The 21600-nt window shown below is 42.2% G+C and overlaps 1 protein-coding gene across 1 annotated transcript in view; it reads left to right on the top strand.

The window, feature by feature from the left end:
- Positions 1-21600, top strand: part of SMPDL3A (sphingomyelin phosphodiesterase acid like 3A) — a 57323-nt gene that overhangs the window by 24516 nt on the left and 11207 nt on the right. The window contains exons 4-7 of the mRNA XM_089685358.1: positions 183-279; positions 3012-3190; positions 11902-12079; positions 14454-14578. Of these exons, the coding sequence (XP_089541484.1) occupies positions 183-279; positions 3012-3190; positions 11902-12079; positions 14454-14578 (579 nt within the window). The remainder of the gene's footprint in view (positions 1-182; positions 280-3011; positions 3191-11901; positions 12080-14453; positions 14579-21600) is intronic.

The raw sequence follows: 21600 nt of genomic DNA on the forward strand, positions 1-21600 counted from the left end.
CTGATAACTCAGCTACTACAATGGTTTACAAAAAACATATGAACATGTTTAGCCATTGTTATGTCATATGGTATGATTTTTTTTTAAACAAAAATACAGTTGCATTTTAATGTGTATATGATTATGTTACTGTTTTTATGAGAGATTACCTGACAGAAGGTTCTTTTTTTCTGTGCTATTAGGATCAGCTGCCTGTTTCAGGCAGTGAAATTTACACAGCAGTTGCTGAGTTTTGGAAACCCTGGCTGTGTGATGAAGCTCTCACAACTTTCCGGAAAGGTGAAACAACATTACTTGTGGTCATTTGATAGTTTCATGTCTACGTGACTTTGCCCAAGGAGGAAACACAATAGAAAAAAAGAGTACTGCAATTTCCCAATGTGACACAATGTATCTCTGAATTGTGCTTGCTTCCCCTATTTTTTTTTAATGTTTTTACTGCCACACAAAGGGGATGCATAGCAAGTAACAAAAAAAATTACCATTGAGATCTAGGACAGGGCTCAAAATTTCAAGTCCCGAGCTACTAGCCAGGCTTTAAAAGATTCTCGCCACCAGTTTCCCCACCCAACCATTACCCTGCCTCGCCCCTAATTCTGCCCCTAAACACACTCTTGTAAATTATCTCATGATATGACACTGTTACATGTTACCCACATTACATCCCGGTCCCCAGAGTCCCCCCACATTACATCAGGGTCCCCAAAGTCCCCCCACATTACATTGGGACTTCCAATGCCCCACTAAACACTCCATCATACTTAGACCATGCACCGCATACAACCATAACCCCCTATAATATTTCACTCACAAAACTACAACTCTACCAAGCATATCCTACGTTCTCTCCAACCCAGCAGTACCTCAAATGCCCCAACACCCATAATAACCACATCATCCTGAACCTGACCAAACCACCCATACATGTAGGTTTACACACCGACACATATACACACACATGTGTACACACACGTACACACACAGGCACACACACACACATGCACAGAGACACATGTACACACACAGACACATGCACACACACACATTTACAGACACACACATGTACAGACACACACACATGTACAGACACATGTACATACACACCACAGAGACACATGAACACGTACAGACACATGTACATACACATGCACAGACACATGTACATACACATGCACAGACACATGTACATACACAGACGCATACACACACACATACACACATACATACACACACAGGTACATGTACATACACACATATACACACAGATACATACACACAGATACATGTACATACACACACACACGTACATACATACACACATACACACAGACACATGTACATACACACAGACACATGCACATACACACACACACGTACGCACATACACACACAGCCCTATCAAAAGTACTTCCTTACCTTCACTCACAGAGTCGGGTACTGCACTCTAGGGAGAGGAAGATAGCACAGCACACACTCCTTGCTTTGCTATCACTGCGTTAAGCTATTGAGCAGTCTGATGGCTCCCAGTGCGAGTGACAGAGCCGGCCTGAGCTCCGAGCCTGCTCAGCAAGACGGCCCTGGGGGCACACTCGCCCCCACCATAATTTCCACTCGCCAATGCGAGCAGGCAAGTGCAAATTTCAAGGCCTGATCTAGGGTATCCTTAAAACAAAGGCTATATTTATGTAGATGCATTACATGTTAGTCGGGCCATGTTTAAACATCATCTTGTCCTGGACAGACCTATATAATCTTTTCTGTTCCTTGTGAAGTGAGTTTTTTTTTTTTAAGTAAAACTAATGCTAAATAATGCTATTATAGGCTGCATGCTGTTTCTTTTATAAAAAGAGAAATTTTTTTAAAGATGAATTCTCATGCGCATTAAAAAATTAAATACAGGTCCTTGAATTCATGTCTAAATATCCATATTGGCCTGCCTTTCTATAAAAATGTGAAGGGAATCCTTTCTTCATTCCTTGATTTACAGCTTCTCTGTTCCTGCCCTGATGAAGCCTAATTTGTGGCTATTACTAATGTTGAGTTTAGGCAGAGCTCAGATATCAGCCCTCACTGTTTCCTGAGAACGGGGTGCTGTCCAAATGTGGTGCATTGTGGTACGGAGAATAAAAAAAACATCACTCGCTCTGTTTTTTTCTGTGATAATATGCATAAGGGTTATCCATTGGAATAAAATTAGTATATAAGTAAGCTTATTATCTTGTGCTCTTGCTTCATAGAGAAAGAAGAATGAATTGTTCCCATCACTTGTATTGCAATATTTCACCAAATCACAAAGCAAATTTTACAAAAATACACATCAACACAATCATTTTAGATGTGTCGTTCTGCAGGGTTTGTAATGTTGCCCAGCAATTATTGAAACATTACATAAGGATCAACCTTGATGAATTAGCATTTTCATTAACCTGATAGCCATGGTGTGAGTATCTACACTCACACATAGTTTAAATAGGCCAGTAATATCACCTAGAAAAAAACTTGCACCAATGAAAGAAGCACCAGACCGAATTATAGGAGTCCAAATTAATTTATTGGTTTACACTAAAAAACACCTAATGCATTTGGGGGGGGCTAAAAAAACTCTTTCTTCCTCAGGGCTTCAATTAAAATAAGACCTTTGAATGGACTCAAAATGGGGCTTTCCTGTGTGAATCTATGTAGGGAAGCTAATTGCTGGATTAGGAGAGTCGCCAGGCAGCAGTATCTGCATAAGGAACCAAGATAAATATATTCATTGGAGTGACAGCAACTAAGCAGCTATATCGGTTCTATATATAGGGATCATACTGGCTTCTTTATTGGTTGAATATCTGCATACTGAAAGAGGCCCTGCTGCCCTACTTGTGCCATATCCTAATCATCATAACAGTGGCCCAGGTATTTGTGTTTATTGTCCTCTTGCCAGCCCTCCCTTGAATTTTCTTTTATTTTTAACTGTTATACGGAGATAATATCCATCTCATTTTCCTATTCTTTTTTTCCCCAATCAGGAGGATACTATTCTCAGATCTACAAGGCAAACACAGTTGGTATACCTCTAAGAATAATCAGTTTAAACACAAATCTGTATTACAGTCCCAATAAAGAGACATTCAACATTACTGACCCAGCTGATCAGTTTGCATGGCTGGAGGAGACACTGCAATTTTCTCGCCAAAATTCTGAAAAGGTAATAGACACTAGAGTGTTAATAACTGTGTTTATATTCTAAATGGCAATAACCAAAGGTAATATTTATTAGAGCAATGCTTTTAGGAACTGGTAGAAATTATATATCTATAACAAAATGGTAGATCCCCCAAAAAGTCGTTTGCACAAGCATTTCAAATATAGCGAATAAGAATAACAAAAAAAACAACAGCAAGACTTACTGCATTTCATGTGTTAGAACATCCAACTACAGGAAAATAGTTCTCCTGAAACACTATCATGTCTTTCCTGTATGCTGCTCTACTCTGTTAATGTGTTTTAGGCCAGAGACTCAGAAATTGAAGGGTCAGCAACAAGAGCCAGGTAACTAAAATGTTTCAGAAGTGGTTTAATAATGGTGGTCTTTGTAGTTCTCTCATGATATATTTACTTTGTCTTTTCCTAGAGGGATCCCACAAAGCATGCTGGTATATGCATATTCTTCACATGCTGTTGTATCATTCATAGGAAAATCTGTCATGTAGCACTGTTCTAATATGCTTCTTGCAAGTTACAGGTCTTGCCTCCTATCATTTTAGTTCACTCACCTCCTAAAAATGCTATAGTGATCTTCACTCATACAGTCAAATACATAACTGAATAATATATATGTGAACTATTTTACTTGTAATTTTGTTCACTTTTGGATAGGTGTCTTGTGATCCTTCCAGACTAAAGTCTAATTCAGAAATACAACCTGGTACAAATGCAGATGTTACCTTTAGTCAAAACTGCTTGTTATATCACTATATCCAGACATAAAGGTTATATAGTAAGCCCAACTTTTCTTTTCTTCCTTAGGCATCAATTGGAAGACCTGGGAGATAGGAGAGTTGTATTTAGCTGTACCTTTAAAGGAACAGTTAAGATTTTCATATAACTTGGAGGTAGAAGCAGCGTGAGAGTAGTGCAGGGTACAGCGACGTCATATCAAAAAGATCGAGTCCCTATGCCCTAAATGGCGAGGTGACTGTGGAGTTGATTTACTAAAACTGGAGAGTGCAAAATCTGGTGCAGCTCTGCAAAGAAACTAATCAGCTTCTAACTTGTTCGATTAAGCTTTGGCAATTAAAACCTAGAAGCTGATTGGTTTCTATGCAGAGCTGCACCAGATTTTGCACTCTCCAGTTCTCCAGTTTAGTAAATCAGTTCTTGTGTCTCTTTAAGTAAACAATTGTATTTTAAGGTATACTGGGACAATCCTTGTATCCAACATATGGGGCACAATGCTCTAAGCCAGCGGTTCTCAACCTGGGGGTCGCGACCCCTTTGGGGGTCGAACGACCATTTCCCAGGGGTCGCCTAAGACCATCGGAAAACACATATTTCCGATGGTCTTAGGAACCGAGACACCGCTGCTCTGTCTCGCGATCTGTGGGCGGGATGATATGCTGCCCCTGTAACCTGGCCACACCTCCGGGATCACTCAACAGCTCCGCCTCCTCGCCGCTGATTGGCCACCGGAACTGTAGCTCAGGAGAGGCACACAGGCGGCCAATCACCGGCGAGGAGGTGGAGCTTGGAGAGGAGGAGCCGAGCGGCAGAGCGCGCAGATCGAAGAAGATCGAGGGAGCTGCAGGAGCGAGTGAAGAGGAGAGCGGCCAGAGAAGGAAGACAGCTGACAGGTAAGTGCAAATTTTGCTTCTGCAGGCTGTAGATGGGAGAGGGAGAGAGCGAGCCCAGGCTGGAGCAGGGGTCAGCAAGGTAAGTATCATTGGTGTCAGTGGAAGGGATAGTGCCCCATCATTTGTGTCACTAATACCAACGATGGGGCACTATTCCTCCCCCCACTGACACCAACGATGGGGCACTATTCCTCCCCCCACTGACACCAACGATGGGGCACTATTCCTCCCCCCACTGACACCAATGATAGGCACTATTCCTCCCCCCACTGACACCAACGATGGGGCACTATTCCTCCCACTGACACCAACGATGGGGCACTATTCCTCCCACTGACACCAATGATGGGGCACTATTCCTCCCACTGACACCAATGATGGGGCACTATTCCTCCCACTGACACCAACGATGGGGCACTATTCCTCCCACTGACACCAACGATGGGGCACTATTCCTCCCACTGACACCAACGATGGGGCACTATTCCTCCCACTGACACCAACGATGGGGCACTATTCCTCTCACTGACACCAACGATGGGGCACTATTCCTCCCACTGACACCAACGATGGGGCACTATTCCTCCCACTGACACCAACGATGGGGCACTATTCCTCCCACTGACATCAATGATGGGGCACTATTCCTCCCACTGACACCAAGGATGGGGCACTATTCCTCCCACTGACACCAAGGATGGGGCACTATTCCTCCCACTGACACCAAGGATGGGGCACTATTCCTCCCACTGACACCAAGGATGGGGCACTATTCCTCCCACTGACACCAACGATGGGGCACTATTCCTCCCACTGACACCAACGATGGGGCACTATTCCTCCCACTGATACCAACGATGGGGCACTATTCCTCCCACTGACACCAACGATGGGGCACTATTCCTCCCACTGACACCAATGATGGGACACTATTCCTGCCACTGATACCAATGATGGGGCACTATTCCTCCCACTGACACCAATGATGGGGCACTATTCCTCCCACTGACACCAATGATGGGGCACTATTCCTCCCACTGACACCAATGATGGGACACTATTCCTCCCACTGATACCAATGATGGGGCACTATTCCTCCCACTGACACCAATGATGGGACACTATTCCTCCCACTGATACCAATGATGGGGCACTATTCCTCCCACTGACACCAACGATGGGGCACTATTCCTCCCACTGACACCAACGATGGGGCACTATTCCTCCCACTGACACCAACGATGGGGCACTATTCCTCCCACTGACACCAACGATGGGGCACTATTCCTCCCACTGACACCAACGATGGGGCACTATTCCTCCCACTGATACCAACGATGGGGCACTATTCCTCCCACTGACACCAATGATGGGGCACTATTCCTCCCACTGACACCAATGATGGGACACTATTACTCCCACTGATACCAATGATGGGACACTATTCCTCCCACTGATACCAATGATGGGGCACTATTCCTCCCACTGACACCAATGATGAGGCACTATTCCTCCCACTGACACCAACGATGGGGCACTATTCCTCCCACTGACACCAACGATGGGGCACTATTCATCCCACTGATACTAACGATGGGACACTATTCCTCCCACTGACATCAGTGATGGGGCGCTAGTCCTCCCACTGCAAAATTACAGTTCTGAAGTAGCAACGAAAATAATTTTATGGTTGGGGGTCACCACAACATGAGGAACTGTATTAAGGGGCATTAGAAAGGTTGAGAACCACTGCTCTAAGCGGTACCTTACCGCATCCGAGTATGTGGTAGGATACTGCGCAGCATTTTTTTAAAAAAACACATTTCAATTCACTAAAAAATGCTACTAAAATATGCATGAGTTATTTTATCAAGTCATGTGGTATTTTAGTAGTGAAAACCATGCGTTAATGTTTCAGCTGTCAGGCGGGTTCCCCACTGACAGCTGAATGTAAAAGAAAGAATTGCCAGCAATTAAAAAATAATTTAAAAACGGGCGTGGGTTCCCCCCCATCCATATCGAGCCCTTCAGGTCTGGTATGGATTGAGGGGAACCCCCACGCCAAAATTAAAAAAAAAAAATGGTGTGGGGTCCCCCCTAAAATCCATACCAGACCCTTATCCAAGCATGCAGCCTGGCAGGTCAGGAAAGGGGGGGACGAGCAAGCACCCCCCCCTCCTGAACCATATCATGCCACATGCCCTCAACATGGGTGGGTGCTTTGGGGCACATTGCTCCCATGTTGATGAGAACAAGGGCCTCTTCCTCACAGCCCTGGCCATTGGTTATGGGGGTCTGCAGGTGGGATCCTTATTAGAATCTGGAAGCCCCCTTTAACAAGGGGGCCCCCAGATCCCAGCCCCCCCACATGGTACCACTACCCATTCACAAAAAAAAACCTGTTGTGTGAAAAAAGACAGGAGACAGGCTTTGACAAGTCCTTTATTAAAAGAAAGAAAATAAAAGAATGTCCCCCGAAGTAGATGCAACATCCATCACGATGCCCGCCGCCGACCCGAAAAAAGAAAAAAAGGCTCCTCTCCCAACGCTGGCTCCTGGCTGTCTGACTGCTCCGCTGGCTTGACAGTTCTTAAATATGTAAGGGACAGGGCCCCTTATTGACATCACCTGTGTGACCCCGCCCCATGTGACATCTTCGACCGGGTCATGCAAGGTCAATGATGTTACATGAGGACGGGGTCACATGCGTGATGTCACTGGGTGGCCCCTCCCCTTACATATTTAAGAACTGTCAAGCCAGCGGAGCAGTCAGATGGCCAGGAGCCAGCATCAGGAGCGGAGCCTTTTTTTTTTCTTTTTTTCGGGTAGTGGCAGCGGGCACCGTGATTGACATTGGATCTACTTCGGTGGACATTCTTTTATTTTCCATCTTTTAATAAAGGACTTGTCAAAGCCTGTCTCCTGTCTTTTTTCACACTACATTTTCTTTTTTTGTGAATGGATAGAGGTACCATGTACCCCCTACTCATTCACATAGTGGGGGGGAGGGTTCTGGGGGCCTTGCTAAAGGGGCTTCCAGATTCCGATAAGCCTCCTGCCTGCAGACCCCCACAGCCACCGTTCAGGATTGTGGGGAAGAGGCCCTTGTAACCATCAACATGGGGACAAGGTGCTTTTGGGGGGAGCACCCCTGCCCCAAAGCACCCCTCCATGTTTATGGCATATGGCCTGGTATGGTTCAGGAAGGGGGAGCACTCACTTGTCCCCCCCAATTTCCTGATCTGCAGGGCTGCATGCTAGGATAAGGGTCTAGTATGGATTTAGAGGGCACCCCACACCATTTTTAATAAAATCCAAACCGGACCTCAAAGGGCTTGGTATGGATGGAGGGGACAGACCGCACATCGTTTTTTAATTGCAATTTTTTTTTATATTCAGCTGTCAGTGAGGAACCCGGCTGACAGCGGATGACTCATAGGTTGTTAGGGACTCAGCGGCCACCCATTCCTTAACAACCCATGACAGTACTGACAGATAACAGTACATACCGCAAGAATGAAACAGTGCTTAATTACTGCATGCATTTAATTATTCATTTCCTTTTGTGAATTGACTTCAAGGTCTTTTTATTTGGTATTTACAGAGCGATAGTGAATTGACATTTTCAGTATCGCATGCGATATGTGGTCATGTGACTGACTTAACTTATGCGATAAGCTTTAGTGAACTGTGTCCATTACATTTCAGTACCTAAAACTGAGCAGAGGATATTTGTGTGAGGAGCCCTCTGTACTAATAAAATACATATATTTAATTGTAAACATCCATGCAATCTCCATGTTTTCACTTGTCTCCAAAACTTACCATCAGTCTAACACTCAGTCTATCTGTTCTCCTAACCTAAATCGGTTCTTCCTCCCTGTATACAAAAATTAAAAATCAGTAGCTACAAAAACTGTAGCTTCGGACACTCACCTGTCCAAGGATCCAGCAGTGTCCTCAGCTGAGCAGGTTTCTTCACCAGTCTTTGGTCAGCGGCACTGGCATCCTAACTGTGGGCTGCCGGCTGTGACTGTTTGCGGTTTCATAGCCAGCTGCCAAGTGTGCATGTGCGAGGTATGTTGCACTTTGTGAATGACCCCTGACGTGTCCCAAAAAGCTTTGGGGGGGGTACGTCTTAGGCAATATGAGCAGAAGTGGGATCGGGTACCCAAAACCAGGTACCCGCTCCCCCCCTGCATGGCTGCTGATCACTTGTGTAATGATTTGTGGCTCCAGAACCAATAAATAGTAAATGCACATTTTTTACCTGCAAAAAAATGGAATTTTTTTAATTTTTTGTTAAAAGGTGAACTTATCCTTTAGGCCTCTTTCACACGGACATTCTGATTGGGTCTGCCTGCCTGTTTTTCAGGCGAACCCAATCGGAACTTCTATTCTCCTCCATAGAGCAGCGGTTGTAAACAAACATGTGTCCATTTATACCCACCAACATCTGATCCGTCAAACAGACAGATTGGAATCCCTTTCCCCTTTCGTCCATTGGACTATATCGGATGGCAGTCAGATAGAAACAGACAGGCGGTTCATTCTGGGCTGTCTTTAACATTGATTGAGCACTGGCCAAAAATTTTCTTGGGCCCCCCCCACACTCTGAGACATACAAAAAATAGCAGGTAGACTCAAAATCAGTTTACTGCAGCAAATCACGCAGCAATTGCAATTGGTTGTTAAAGGTTACAACACATAATTTCTGCTTGCTGACTGGTTGCTAGAGGTTACTGTACATTATTACTGCTCACTGATTGGTTGCTATAGATTACTGCTTATCATTACTGCTCACTGATTGGTTGCTAGAACTTACAGCACATCAATACCCTGATTGGTTGCTAGAGGTTACAGTGCATCATTACCACTTACTGACTGGTTGCTAGAGGTTACTGCACATCATCACTGCTAACTGATTGGTTGCAAGAGGTTACTGTACATCATTATTGCTAACTGATTGGTTGCTAGAGATTACAGTAGATTACTACTGTTCACTGACTGGTTGCTAGAGGTTACTACACTATATTAATGCTCACAGAGCAGTGGAGCAATCCCAAATAATTGAGCAAGTAAAGCAGCACAGTAGTAAACATATTACAAGAGATGGTCAGAAACTGTAGACATACTACAGGAGATAATTTGAGACTGCAGACATACTACAGGAGATGGTCAAAGACTGCAGACATACTACAGGAGAAGACCAGAAACTGCGGATGTAGTACAGGAGATGACCAGAGACTGTGGATGTTCTACAGGAGGTGACTAGAGACTGCAGATGTACTCCAGGAATTGACCAGAGATTGCAGACATAGTACAGAAGATGACTAAAGACTACAGATGTACTACAGGAGATGATCAGAGACTGCAGATTTACTACAGAAGATGATCATAGACTGTGGATGTACTACAGGAGATGACCAGAGACTGCTGATGTACTACATCAGATGATCAGTGACTGCAAATGTACTACAGGAGATAACCAGAGACCGCAGATGTACTATAGGAGATAACCAGAGGCTGCAGGGCCCCCAATTTGCATGTAGCGCAAGCTCAAGGGGCAGCTGTTATGGGCTCCAAAACAATGATTGGGCCCTGGGCAGCTGCCCCTTTTACCCACATTAAAGACAGACCTGGGTCCATTTCCATCCGACCGCTCACAGAGGAAAGCAGGCTGTGTCCGTGTCTGCTCCGCATAAGTGGAGGGGACACAGACCTGTCATCTGCTTGCTCAGTGGGGATCAGCAGACAGATCCCCCATTGAACAAGAGCATCCACTGTTGGGTCTGCCCCGTGTGAAAGGGGCCTTAATCTAAACTATCCCTTTCATGTAAACTGCTAATTACTTTGTGTGTCTCGCTTTACATGAATCCACTGTAGTTTCATGCCAGCACTGATAACTGAGGTGAATATCTAAAAAGATATGCCTTGCTTGAAACTGAGCTTGAAAAATGCATATGTGCCTAAAAGGAATGTATGGTATTTTCATTTCTTATCTGAGATCGGGGCAAAGATCAAGGCTAAGAAATGAATATGTTGAACATATTTGCATATGAATATTATATTTACACAGTTATGGCCAGTAGTTTGAGCTCTACATTCCTGTATATATGTTTACTAGTCATCTTTAAAGTATATGTATAGTTTATATACAGTATATATTACACATTACACTCTGGAAAACATGCATATTTCTCTACATTTCATCTCTTTTAAAATGCTGCAAGTACAGACAAAACTGTTAATCTGCTAGAAATCTAGCCTAAATTTCCTGTTCTATGACTGATCATTCCCTTTTACCCCATAACTACCTGCCTGCTATGGAGTTTCCATTTGAAAGAAAGACATTGTGAAGAAAAACAGCTACTGCTGTGCTTTGCAGGAAACCAGTCATGCTCTGTGACACTATTGTCATGGATGCACCCAGTATTAATATTATTATTATACAGGATTTATATAGCGCCAACAGTTTGTGCAGCGCTTTACAATATAAGGGAGACAGTACAATTACAATACATTTCAGTACAGAAGGAATAGGAGGGCCCTGCTCATGGAGTTTACAATCTAAAGGAATTAAAGGTATTAAAGGTTTATTTCTATAATAAAGATATTGTAAGCGAAAAAGATAAAACGTCAGTTTAAAAATGTATAAAAACAAAACAAGAAATAAAATTTCCCCAAAACTATTATAAAACAAACAAAACAAAAGTCTCTCTCAGCGTCTGTACAGTGAAATGTCCCTATCATTTGTAATATATTTTCCTTCTTATTCAGTGTTCAACCACACGTAAAACTTAATCCATCTTCTGCTTGGTATCAAAAATGTGTATCAAACTATTATAGTTTCCGCTTAACAAATAAAGAAATAAATTATACCATAAATAGAATAAAGTAATGTGTAGTAACCTATGGCAAACCCTCAGACTTTGTCTTCAGTGATCTGATATCAGTAATCCAAGATTAAAGTGCTTTAGTTATCACTGCATGTTCTGTTTATTTACTACTCGCATTATCACTTATTTATCAGTTTTTTTTAAATACATATAATATTGTTATTTAGGTATATATCATTGCACATGTTCCTATTGGATACCTACCATTTCTAGAAATGATACCTGCAATGCGACCCCATTTCAACGAGCGGCTGGTGGAAATCTTTCGCAATTATAGCGACATTATTGATGGCCAGTTTTATGGACATACTCACCGTGACAGTATTATGGTTGTTCTGGATAAAGGTAATTTTGTTATGGAAAGTACCCCTAATAATATTTAATTGCATTTTTTTATTTTGTTGTACAACCGCACCTTTCATTAGAACCAATTTTATGAAAAATTACAGTCTCTTTAGAAGAAGAACACAATTTTATGTAAGCTGTGCAAAAAACTTAGGAAGGATTTTTTTTTAAACAAGTAACCATATCCCGGTAAAATGGAACAAAAATTTTTCATTGGGTGAGATCTCATCATTTCTCAAAATGGCATACTGACCACTTTGTGTGCTCTCATAATTTCTCAAAATGGCATACTGACCACTTTATGTGCTCTCCTTCCAGCAGTGACAGGTCCACTCCAAGTTTGCTGCCATGTTTCCTATTGCTTCTCCTGGGCCCTGTGGTGCTCCTCTTTGACCATTGGATGGCCGCTAATGATGCACCTCCTGCACATATGCATAGAATTTACATCACCCTTGGCTACCAGGTCTATTCCCTGAATGAAAACTGAACTGTGATGTACACTGCATAGTGCACAGGAAAAGAGTAACAGCATGGGACATACACATAGGATTTACATCATCCTTGGCATTCGGCACTTTTTCTAGAGGTGATTGTAGCCGTATTAGTGCACTTGCGACAGAAACAATTGAGTACTGACATGATACTTTTTTTATTTGCACTAACATCCAATTTTGAGGACAAGGTTTCGGGGTATGTCCCCTTCTTCAAGTACTGCCTGGACCTTGAAGAAGGGGACATACCCCAAAAGCTTGTCCTCAAAATTGGATGTTAGTGCCAATAAAAAAAGTATCATGTCAGTACTCAATTGTTTCTGGCACTTTTTCTAGAATGCCAATAATAAACTGGAATATACAGAAAAATGCTAAATCATGGGAGAATGTTTTTGTTTTTTTTTTGCAAAAGAGATTTTGCATGTTTAAAAAAAAAACGAAAAAAAAAACACTATAATACTTCTCCGTGGGACTTTAGTTTAAGGTTTAGATATTGTTTTAGGGGTCTAAAAAAAGTATCATGTCAGAAACAATTGAGTACTGACATGATACTTTTTTTATTTGCACTAACATCCAATTTTGAGGACAAGGTTTCGGGGTATGTCCCCTTCTTCAAGAACTGCCTGGACCTTGAAGAAGGGGACATACCCCGAAAGCTTGTCCTCAAAATTGGATGTTAGTGCCAATAAAAAAAGTATCATGTCAGTACTCAATTGTTTCTGGCACTTTTTCTAGAATGCCAATAATAAACTGGAATATACAGAAAAATGCTAAATCATGGGAGAATGTTTTTGTTTTTTTTTTGCAAAAGAGATTTTGCATGTTTAAAAAAAAAACGAAAAAAAAAACACTATAATACTTCTCCGTGGGACTTTAGTTTAAGGTTTAGATATTGTTTTAGGGGTCTCGTGTGTCATTCCTTTGTGTATTGACAAGTGTTTTGATGCTTGCTGGTACACATTTTCAATGCATTTTTGAATTTAGAATATGGAGTTGATAGGGTTAACAGTTATTGACCAAGACTTCTTAATACCTGTAGCCAATGCATCAAAACACGCTTTGATATACTGCCATTGATGTGTATGTTGCTGCAAATTAAAATGTAGAAAAAAATGAGAAGTCGTATTCTTCAATTTGCACTGTACTGCAATGCTGAGATGGAAAAAGGCACTATTTTTATTTTGGAACAGTTAGACACGTCCATTTTAGCGCATGGCGTTAAAATGCCAGTGTAGATGGACACTATTTGTAAAAAAATCACTTTATGAATGCCTTAAGTAATCACACAGCTGTCTCCTCTTAATATTGCCTTTTAAATGGCCTCTCACAGCTGTTTGTGCTACAATAAGGAGACTCTACTGGAAAAGCATGGAAGCGCATATGACTTAGTATTAGTTGTGGCAGTTAGATGGATCTAGGAACTCCTGTAGATAAACTTTAGACACAAAATTAAATCCTGATAGATTACTTCATGCTAGCCCCTTTTGCAGGTATAGCTATGTAAGGCACTGTCTCCTCCTCGGTGGCCCTGTATTCTTGGCACTCTGCCGATATCAGAGCACTGAGTGAGTCTCTAGAGGCTGATTTGCTGACAGCCTTAAGATTTACTACTGCTGAGGAGGGAAGGAAACAACAGGAATGACACAGACTGTGCCGAGGGAACACAGAAAAGAAATGCAGGAGAGGCAACAGGACAGTGACGGGACATTGCACAGTGCATTCCTGTGTGATTCAAGGTGTGAACAGACTGTAAGCGATGTCAAAATCTATAATATTCATTTGGATAAACTTGGCTTCTAATATCTTTAAAATAAACTGCTATTTATAGCGGATCTTTTATATTTACTAATATCAATTTAAATATTGGTTGCATTCTATTTCAGAAAATCCAGTTGGATCCGTCTTTGTTGCACCAGCTGTTACACCCATTAAGTCTGCATCAGACAAGGAGTCCAATAACCCAGGATTCCGTCTTTACCAGTATGATACCAGCTGTTACACATTACTGGTGAGTCCAAATGAATACATCACATATGTTACACAAGTAAATCATAATTTTATGTAAACAATGTGACCATAAACAAACTGCATTATTTTTCTTAATAAATATGTATATATACTTGTCACATACATGGTCAGAGGCCGGAGTACTGAGAGGGCTCTCCTTGCAGCTGCATGCGGAACACCCCTGGAGGTAGGGACAGGAGATGATCGGCCCAAAGAAGCATGGGTTGCCAGCTGTAGGAGCCTGAAGATCTGAAATGATGATCACCTGAAGATGTCAGGACCAGCAGGAGTGACTGCAGAGCAGATGTTTGCCAGAAGTGACAGGTAGTACTTGACAGCAGGCAGGAAGCAGAGTCAGGAGCCAGACCAGTGGTCATGCACAGAAGGTCAATCGAGAGCAGGAGCAAGAGGCAAGATCAGGAACAGGCCAAGGTCAAACACAGGTGATCAGGCAGAAGGGAGGTCAGGAGGATAAGCTGGGGTCATGCACAGGTAATCAGGCAGAATCAGTAAAACAAGCCAGGGGTCAGAGCCAGGAGAAGAGACAAGGCAGGTCAAAGGCAATCCGGGACGGCAACAGAAAGTGCAATAATAGCAATACATGAGTACAGGAACACGGTGCTGACAATCATCCAGCAACTAATGGTCAGAATTGCTGTACTTTTAATGCGAAATGGGCACCAGAATCTATTGTGCCCTGCGGGTGCCACCACTCATGCGCTCACTATTGCGCCGTGCATGCGCCAATGTGCAGAGGAGCATGCAACCTGTGGCCATGTTGGGTATTGGCGACAGTGCCAGTTTTTCTTTGATTAGTCCCATGGCAATACGTCCCAACTGTCCTTCATTTGGAACCAAATGCCTTTGTCCCTTTTTCTTCCTCAGTTGTCCCTCTGAATTCCTCAGTTGTCCCTCTTTTTGTCCTGATGTAACTCTATAAAACATGCATTGTTTAACTATCAATTTCTTATGTAACCTTTACATTATTAACTAAGTCCTGTGGGTGGGACAAAACATGTCAGTGGCTTGGCCTGGGAGAAGCCTAGGTTGAGGCCACTTTATATTTTGTTTCAGTTCATGAGCTGCTTATAGAATGTGGCATCTTTCAACTACACTTGGTATACAAGGTTTGGATGGGCAGTATACTGTAAATGTCAGCACCCAAGTGTAGTGAGCCACCAGAATGGATTGAATGGCTGCTTGGAAATTAGTCACATATCACTTCTACTTAGAGGTACTGGGCGTTTTGCTCTCAGCCAGCCGGTTAAAAAAAAAAAAAAATATTTGCTCCACACTTTTGCAATAGATGGGGGAATTCCAACCCCCCAGCCATATTGTATTATGGCAGTGTCAATTGTCCTGTTTGGGAGAAGCTGATCATGAGACTAACTCCTCCCAAACAGTAATGGCCATACATGGATCGAAATTCACCCCGTTCCCACTGAACCAGACATACTTAGATCCATGTATAACTACCTTCAGATGCCAGGGTGGAAAGGTGTAAAAGAAAGGCAAAGTAGGTGTACCTGGGAAGGATGTCAGTTAAGTGAACCTGTTGGCTTATCATGCATGCGAGAAACACTTTATGTTGAGAAACATTTTGGGTGACATTTAGCAAAGCAAATTAGTGAACAAATGAGCAAAATCAGGCCGCCTCTTGATCAGCAAAGTCTCAATAGGTTTATAGCAGTGTTTCTCAACCTTTTTTAAGTCAAGGCACCCTTTAAAATTATGGACAGTCCCGAGACACCCTTTAAAATAATGGACAGTCTTGAGGCACCCCATTCTAGAATGGGGTGCCTCCAGACTGTCCATAATTTTAAAAGGGAACCGCATTCTAAAATGTGAAAAACTATGTGACCCCAGCACTGATGGAGAGTCAAACTAGGATGCTGTGCATACAGTTGACATCCTCCTTATCAAATGATGATGTCATTAGTTGGCAGGATGCCGACACTAGAAGGTCGTAATGGTGCACAATGATAACCGGTGGTTTTGTGTAATTAAAAGGCAGGCTTGTTCCACCGCTGGCTTGTATACAAATATTGGGCAATTTTTAGACATTTTTACAAGGCACCTCCTGAAGAAACCTCAAGGCACCCCAGGGTGTCTGGGCACCCTGGTTGAGAAAGGCTGGTTTATAGTATAGTTGTGTCATCTAGGCCTGTAATAATGGGGAGTCAAATGTAACAGACTTCCACAGGTCTGTGACAAATGTATCATTGTAGATTGTTCACACTGTAGACAATAAGGAGTACTTGCACATGGCCACCTGTGACCGTTCAGTGTAAAATTCAGCCTTATTTCCCTGCAGGTGCTGCATACAGCCACTCCATAGACATTAAAGGCTAAAGTGGATTGTACTGGGGCTTATGCCAGTACTTGTGTATGCCAAGACAGACAAGCAAAAACTCCCAGATGCAGATGAGGAATTTATGACTTTGCCCCAGTTCACACTAGAACACTGTGCAGGGAACCCTTGATTCATGCACGTTTCCCGCATCATGTTCAAAACTCATTGCCCTTGCAATCTGCAGTGGTTGTCAGTGTTAACGACACACCAAACGCGGGTCGCAAATGTACTACGTTTGCCTGCAGCGGTTTGCCTGCTACAAAACAACCATGCAACCCAGCTGTAGTATATTTCTAAAAGTAGTGCATGCACTATTTTGGTGCAATGCAGTGCACTTTGAGCCCATTCAAAATAGAATCTCATTAGATTTGCACAGGAATGTGGTGCTTTTTTTGTGCAATTCTTCTGTTATTCATGGTGTGAACCCAGGCTTACACCGAACCCTTAAAGTCATTTGTAATACAATCTATTTCACTGCCCCTGTTTAGCACAGCCGTGTGATAGAATTGACAAATGTCCCCCTCGGTATCAGTGAGTATTCACAATGTTCTACATGCTCAGTTCACAGTACAGTACAAACTCAGTTCAAAAAAGTAAATATCACTTTGGAGTGTAATAATATTTTTTTTGTGCATTAAATCAGTATGATTATTGAAAACCTTAGATAAAATTGCATTTTGGCTCATAGGTCGACATTTTATCACCAATTCCAAATGGTTCATTTTCCCAATTTCCTCATTAGAACCTCATTGTTAAAATCAGCTAAAAGTTAGCATTGTATAGGAGCAAACACCAGTGTAATAATTGAGGGAAATTGAGTTGTACATACAAATTACTGCAAAGATGGATAATATAACACAGTAATTTGCAATGCTTTCTGGCGATTGTTATAATAAAACCTTTAATCATTTAGAAAAAATCTGAATCAAAAATTTGCATTTGTAGTTTGGCAACTGGGGCTAGTGCGGTGGAACGCCTTTTCTTTTCTTCAGCATTTGGCTTTCATTTTCCAATAAGGTGCTCATATTATTATTTCAGGTACTTATATAGTGCTATCAATTTATGCAGTGCTTTACATATATATATTGTACATTCACATCAGTCCCTAACCCTCAAGGGGCGTACAATCTAAGGTCTCTAACTCACATTTATACATACACATACTAGGACCAATTTAGACAGGATTCAATTAACCTACTAGCATGTCTTTGGAGTGTGGGAGGAAACTGGAGCACCAGGAAGAAACCCATGCAGGCACAGGGAGAACATACAAACTCTATGCAGGTGGTGCCATGGTTGGGATTTGAACCAATGACCCTAGTACTGCCAGGCAGAAGTACTAACCATTTAGTCACTATGCTGCTCTATTAGGACAAAAATGGGCAAATGTTTTTTACCTTCTCTGCTGTATACTACTACTAATAAAGAGAACCCAGCAAATGCAGCAGAGTCCCAGAATTGCTTTCCTATATGTATACTGCTGTGTCTGTGATGCCATTATTCCTGGCTGACTCCTGCTTTTATAATAGTACAGTGTTGTGGTTCAGTAGTGCAGTATGGGCTTCCAACAGATGTCAAAATGATGAATATCTGATCATATTTTGAACATCCAAGGTGGAGGAGGTGGTTTATGAAGGCAACATTTACACATGTATGTGATAGTATGACCACTCTGTTGCTTTCTGATCTGGAACTACACCAAAGTCTGAGGTTGTTCAATTACAGCCAATATGGCAAAGTATTGAGCTACATCACCTGCCTGTTTTATCTGTATGCTATCTGTTAGATGAGAGAGTCCATTGCTTCTCAGCAACTGCTGTCAAGTTGTTACTCCATGCGGAGAGTTCAATACTGGTTCTAATATATAGTAGATCTATGAAGACACAGTTTCCTCTAAGTTCTTCCAAGTTTTACCCTGTGTTGAGCTCTGATGAAGGGCAAGTGGTGTTGCCCTTGAAACATATTAGCTTTTTTATATGACTTTTTAAACTACCAGGTAAAATTATCTTGGGCCTTTTTATCCAGTTTTGGCCTGGTGCTCCTTTCTGTATTTCAAGTTTGAGCTACTTGCTGAAGCCTTGCTGTTTGGGAGCTTCCACGCCAGAGCATGTTTGAAGTTTTCCTTCCTCTGTCTACACTTGGAAGTCTAAAAGTTCCTAGCACCTGGTTTAGTACATTGTTAGATGAGAGAGACAGCTTTAAAGGAAGAACATCTTTGACTCTGGGATTAGGCTTTAGTGTGAAATGCTTCACATAGGTCTCTTTCTTCATGTCATACCTATTAAATGGATATTTTACTTTTGCAGTCAGCCACTTTTCTGAACATCAAATAAACAATAGAATGTTCTGTCAGCTGATGAATAAAAACATATATTCAAGAAATAGTCTAATTCTAGGAAAATCTACAACTCTATTAAAGAACCCTATGCCATATTTATATAGTTAAAGCAGATAAAGTGGTTCTAAAGGCTGAAAGGAGAAGAAGAACCTGTGTTCAGCCAACATTGGGTTAAAGTCTGCTGTCGGCTGATGTCACTCAGCAAGTCCAGAGTCTGGAGGGATCCAGACTTTAACCCCTTCACGCCTAAGGGTAAAACAAATCCAAATGCCTAAGCACTATTTTACAACATTGACATGTGTTGGTAAAACCGTACATATCACAACTACTTTGTACATCCAGGACAAATTGGGCTTTCATTTGGTGGTAAATGGTAATGGATATCTCCTGATTTTTTTTTATTATCAAAGGAAAACTGGCCTAAAATAGTAAAAAAAAAAAATCATTTTTTTATTTAGCTGTGTGTTTCTTGTTATTACCATAACCTACCATCAAAGAACAACCCAAAATAAATTTTCCAGCTCTTGACAATCGCAGGGTACCATATATGTGTATGTTATTTGTTGTTTGTACCCGTAGTACAGCCCAGAAACAATAGTGCGCATTCTGTTTTTGTCTTTTTTTTTTTTACCTAAAACACACTGACACTGACATTAACACTAACTGACACTGATACCATTTTTTAAAAAATCCTGACCTTTGACCCTGACCTTTTGACCTTGACCTTTGCCCCTGACCTTGATCCAAACAATAACCCTGACACTGAACTAGATCAAACCTTGATCTAGGTATTTTTTCTTTATTTTTTATTTTATTTGTTAATATTTATTTATTTATTTATCTTTTTTTTTTTTAACAAACATTTTTTTTTCTCTCTATGCTAGGAGTTAGAGAGATACAATGTATCTCTCTATACATAGAGAGAGAAAAAACAAGGGGGTCAGGGTGCACAGTGACTAATCACTGTGATAGCCAATCAGGTTATCACAGCGATCATGTGACCCGGAATTGGGAGTCCCGGGTCCTGATCGTTGGAATTGGGAGTCCCGGGTCCCGATCGTTAGAACGGGACCCGGGGCTCTCAGTGACACCGTGGTCTTTGTGCTGGAAATGCGCTGTGCGGCACGCTCCAAGCACAAAGACAGGTACGCAAATATGCAGCCCCACGGAAAAAAGCCCAGTTCTGTGAGGCCGCATATTTGTGTGACGTCGGCGTTAAGGGGTTAATGTCAGGATTCATCCAGATGCCTGACCTGTGTCTGTCTCTCAGCATGCCCCCCTGGAACGCTGGAATCCTGAGCCAGCTGCTCCCGCCACCTCCCCAGCCAGAGCTCCAGTGAGCGCAGGAGGGGCAGAGCAGAGAGCAGGTGTCTGACAGTTACTGGTTCTCTGTTCACTGGTGACTGAGAACTGAGCAATCAGCAGTGATGCTGCATCCACCTAGATGCGTATGTACAGTATTTTTTATTTTTTTAAATCCCATACTTTTCTTTAAGGCTCCATGCACACTGGGCATTTTAACAACACTGGTAATGTTAGCTGTGTAAAGTCACATTAAAAACAAGAGTTTTTCAGCAGGTTTTAGCATTTTTGCATTAACGCTTAGCGGCGTTTTGCTGCTTTTATTGCATTTGAGTTTTCTAATCTACTGCGTTTTGCCACGTTTTTCATTTTTAGAGCGTTTTTACAGCTAAAAAACTCTAGAAACCCACTAGTTCTGGGTTCTTTTTCCAGCCAAAAAACATCCTAGCCAAAAAACGCTGTTTACGGTCTATGTGTGCATGGACACATAGGATAACATGCTGGGGAGTTTACTTACTGTAGAAAAAAACGTCAAAAGCCAAAAACAGCAGCTGTAAAAACATCCAGTGTGCATGAGGATTTACAGTTTTTTTTATCTTAATGCATTCTCTACATTAAGGAAAAATACCTTCTGTGATCAGCTCCCCCCCCCCCGCTCCCACTAAATACCACTGAGTGCGATCTGGACCAAGCGCTGTGCCTAAAAGTGCAGTGCTGCTCTCTCTCTCTCTCTCTCTCCTCACATGCTCAGACCAGCCTCAGGCCATTGGCTTATGCTGCTGTCAATCAAATTCTATGAGAAAGGAATGGGGGTGGGGCCGATAAGCGCTGTGTGTGTCTTTGGACGCACACAGTCTGGCTCAGGAGAGAGCCCGCATGAGTGTCTCCATAGAAAGCAGTTTGTTATAGGAGCACTCAAAAGGGAGGAGGAGTCAAGATCATGGCAGGGGCAGCTAAGTATACAATGTTTATTATTTTAATTAAAAGATTCCACCTTTGCAATCACTTGCAGACCTTCACTTATAAAATT

This window comes from Staurois parvus, unplaced genomic scaffold (genome assembly GCF_062004578.1).
Source record: "Staurois parvus isolate SC_StPar_1 unplaced genomic scaffold, SC_StPar_1.0 ptg000372l, whole genome shotgun sequence".
Lineage (NCBI taxonomy): Eukaryota > Metazoa > Chordata > Amphibia > Anura > Ranidae > Staurois > Staurois parvus.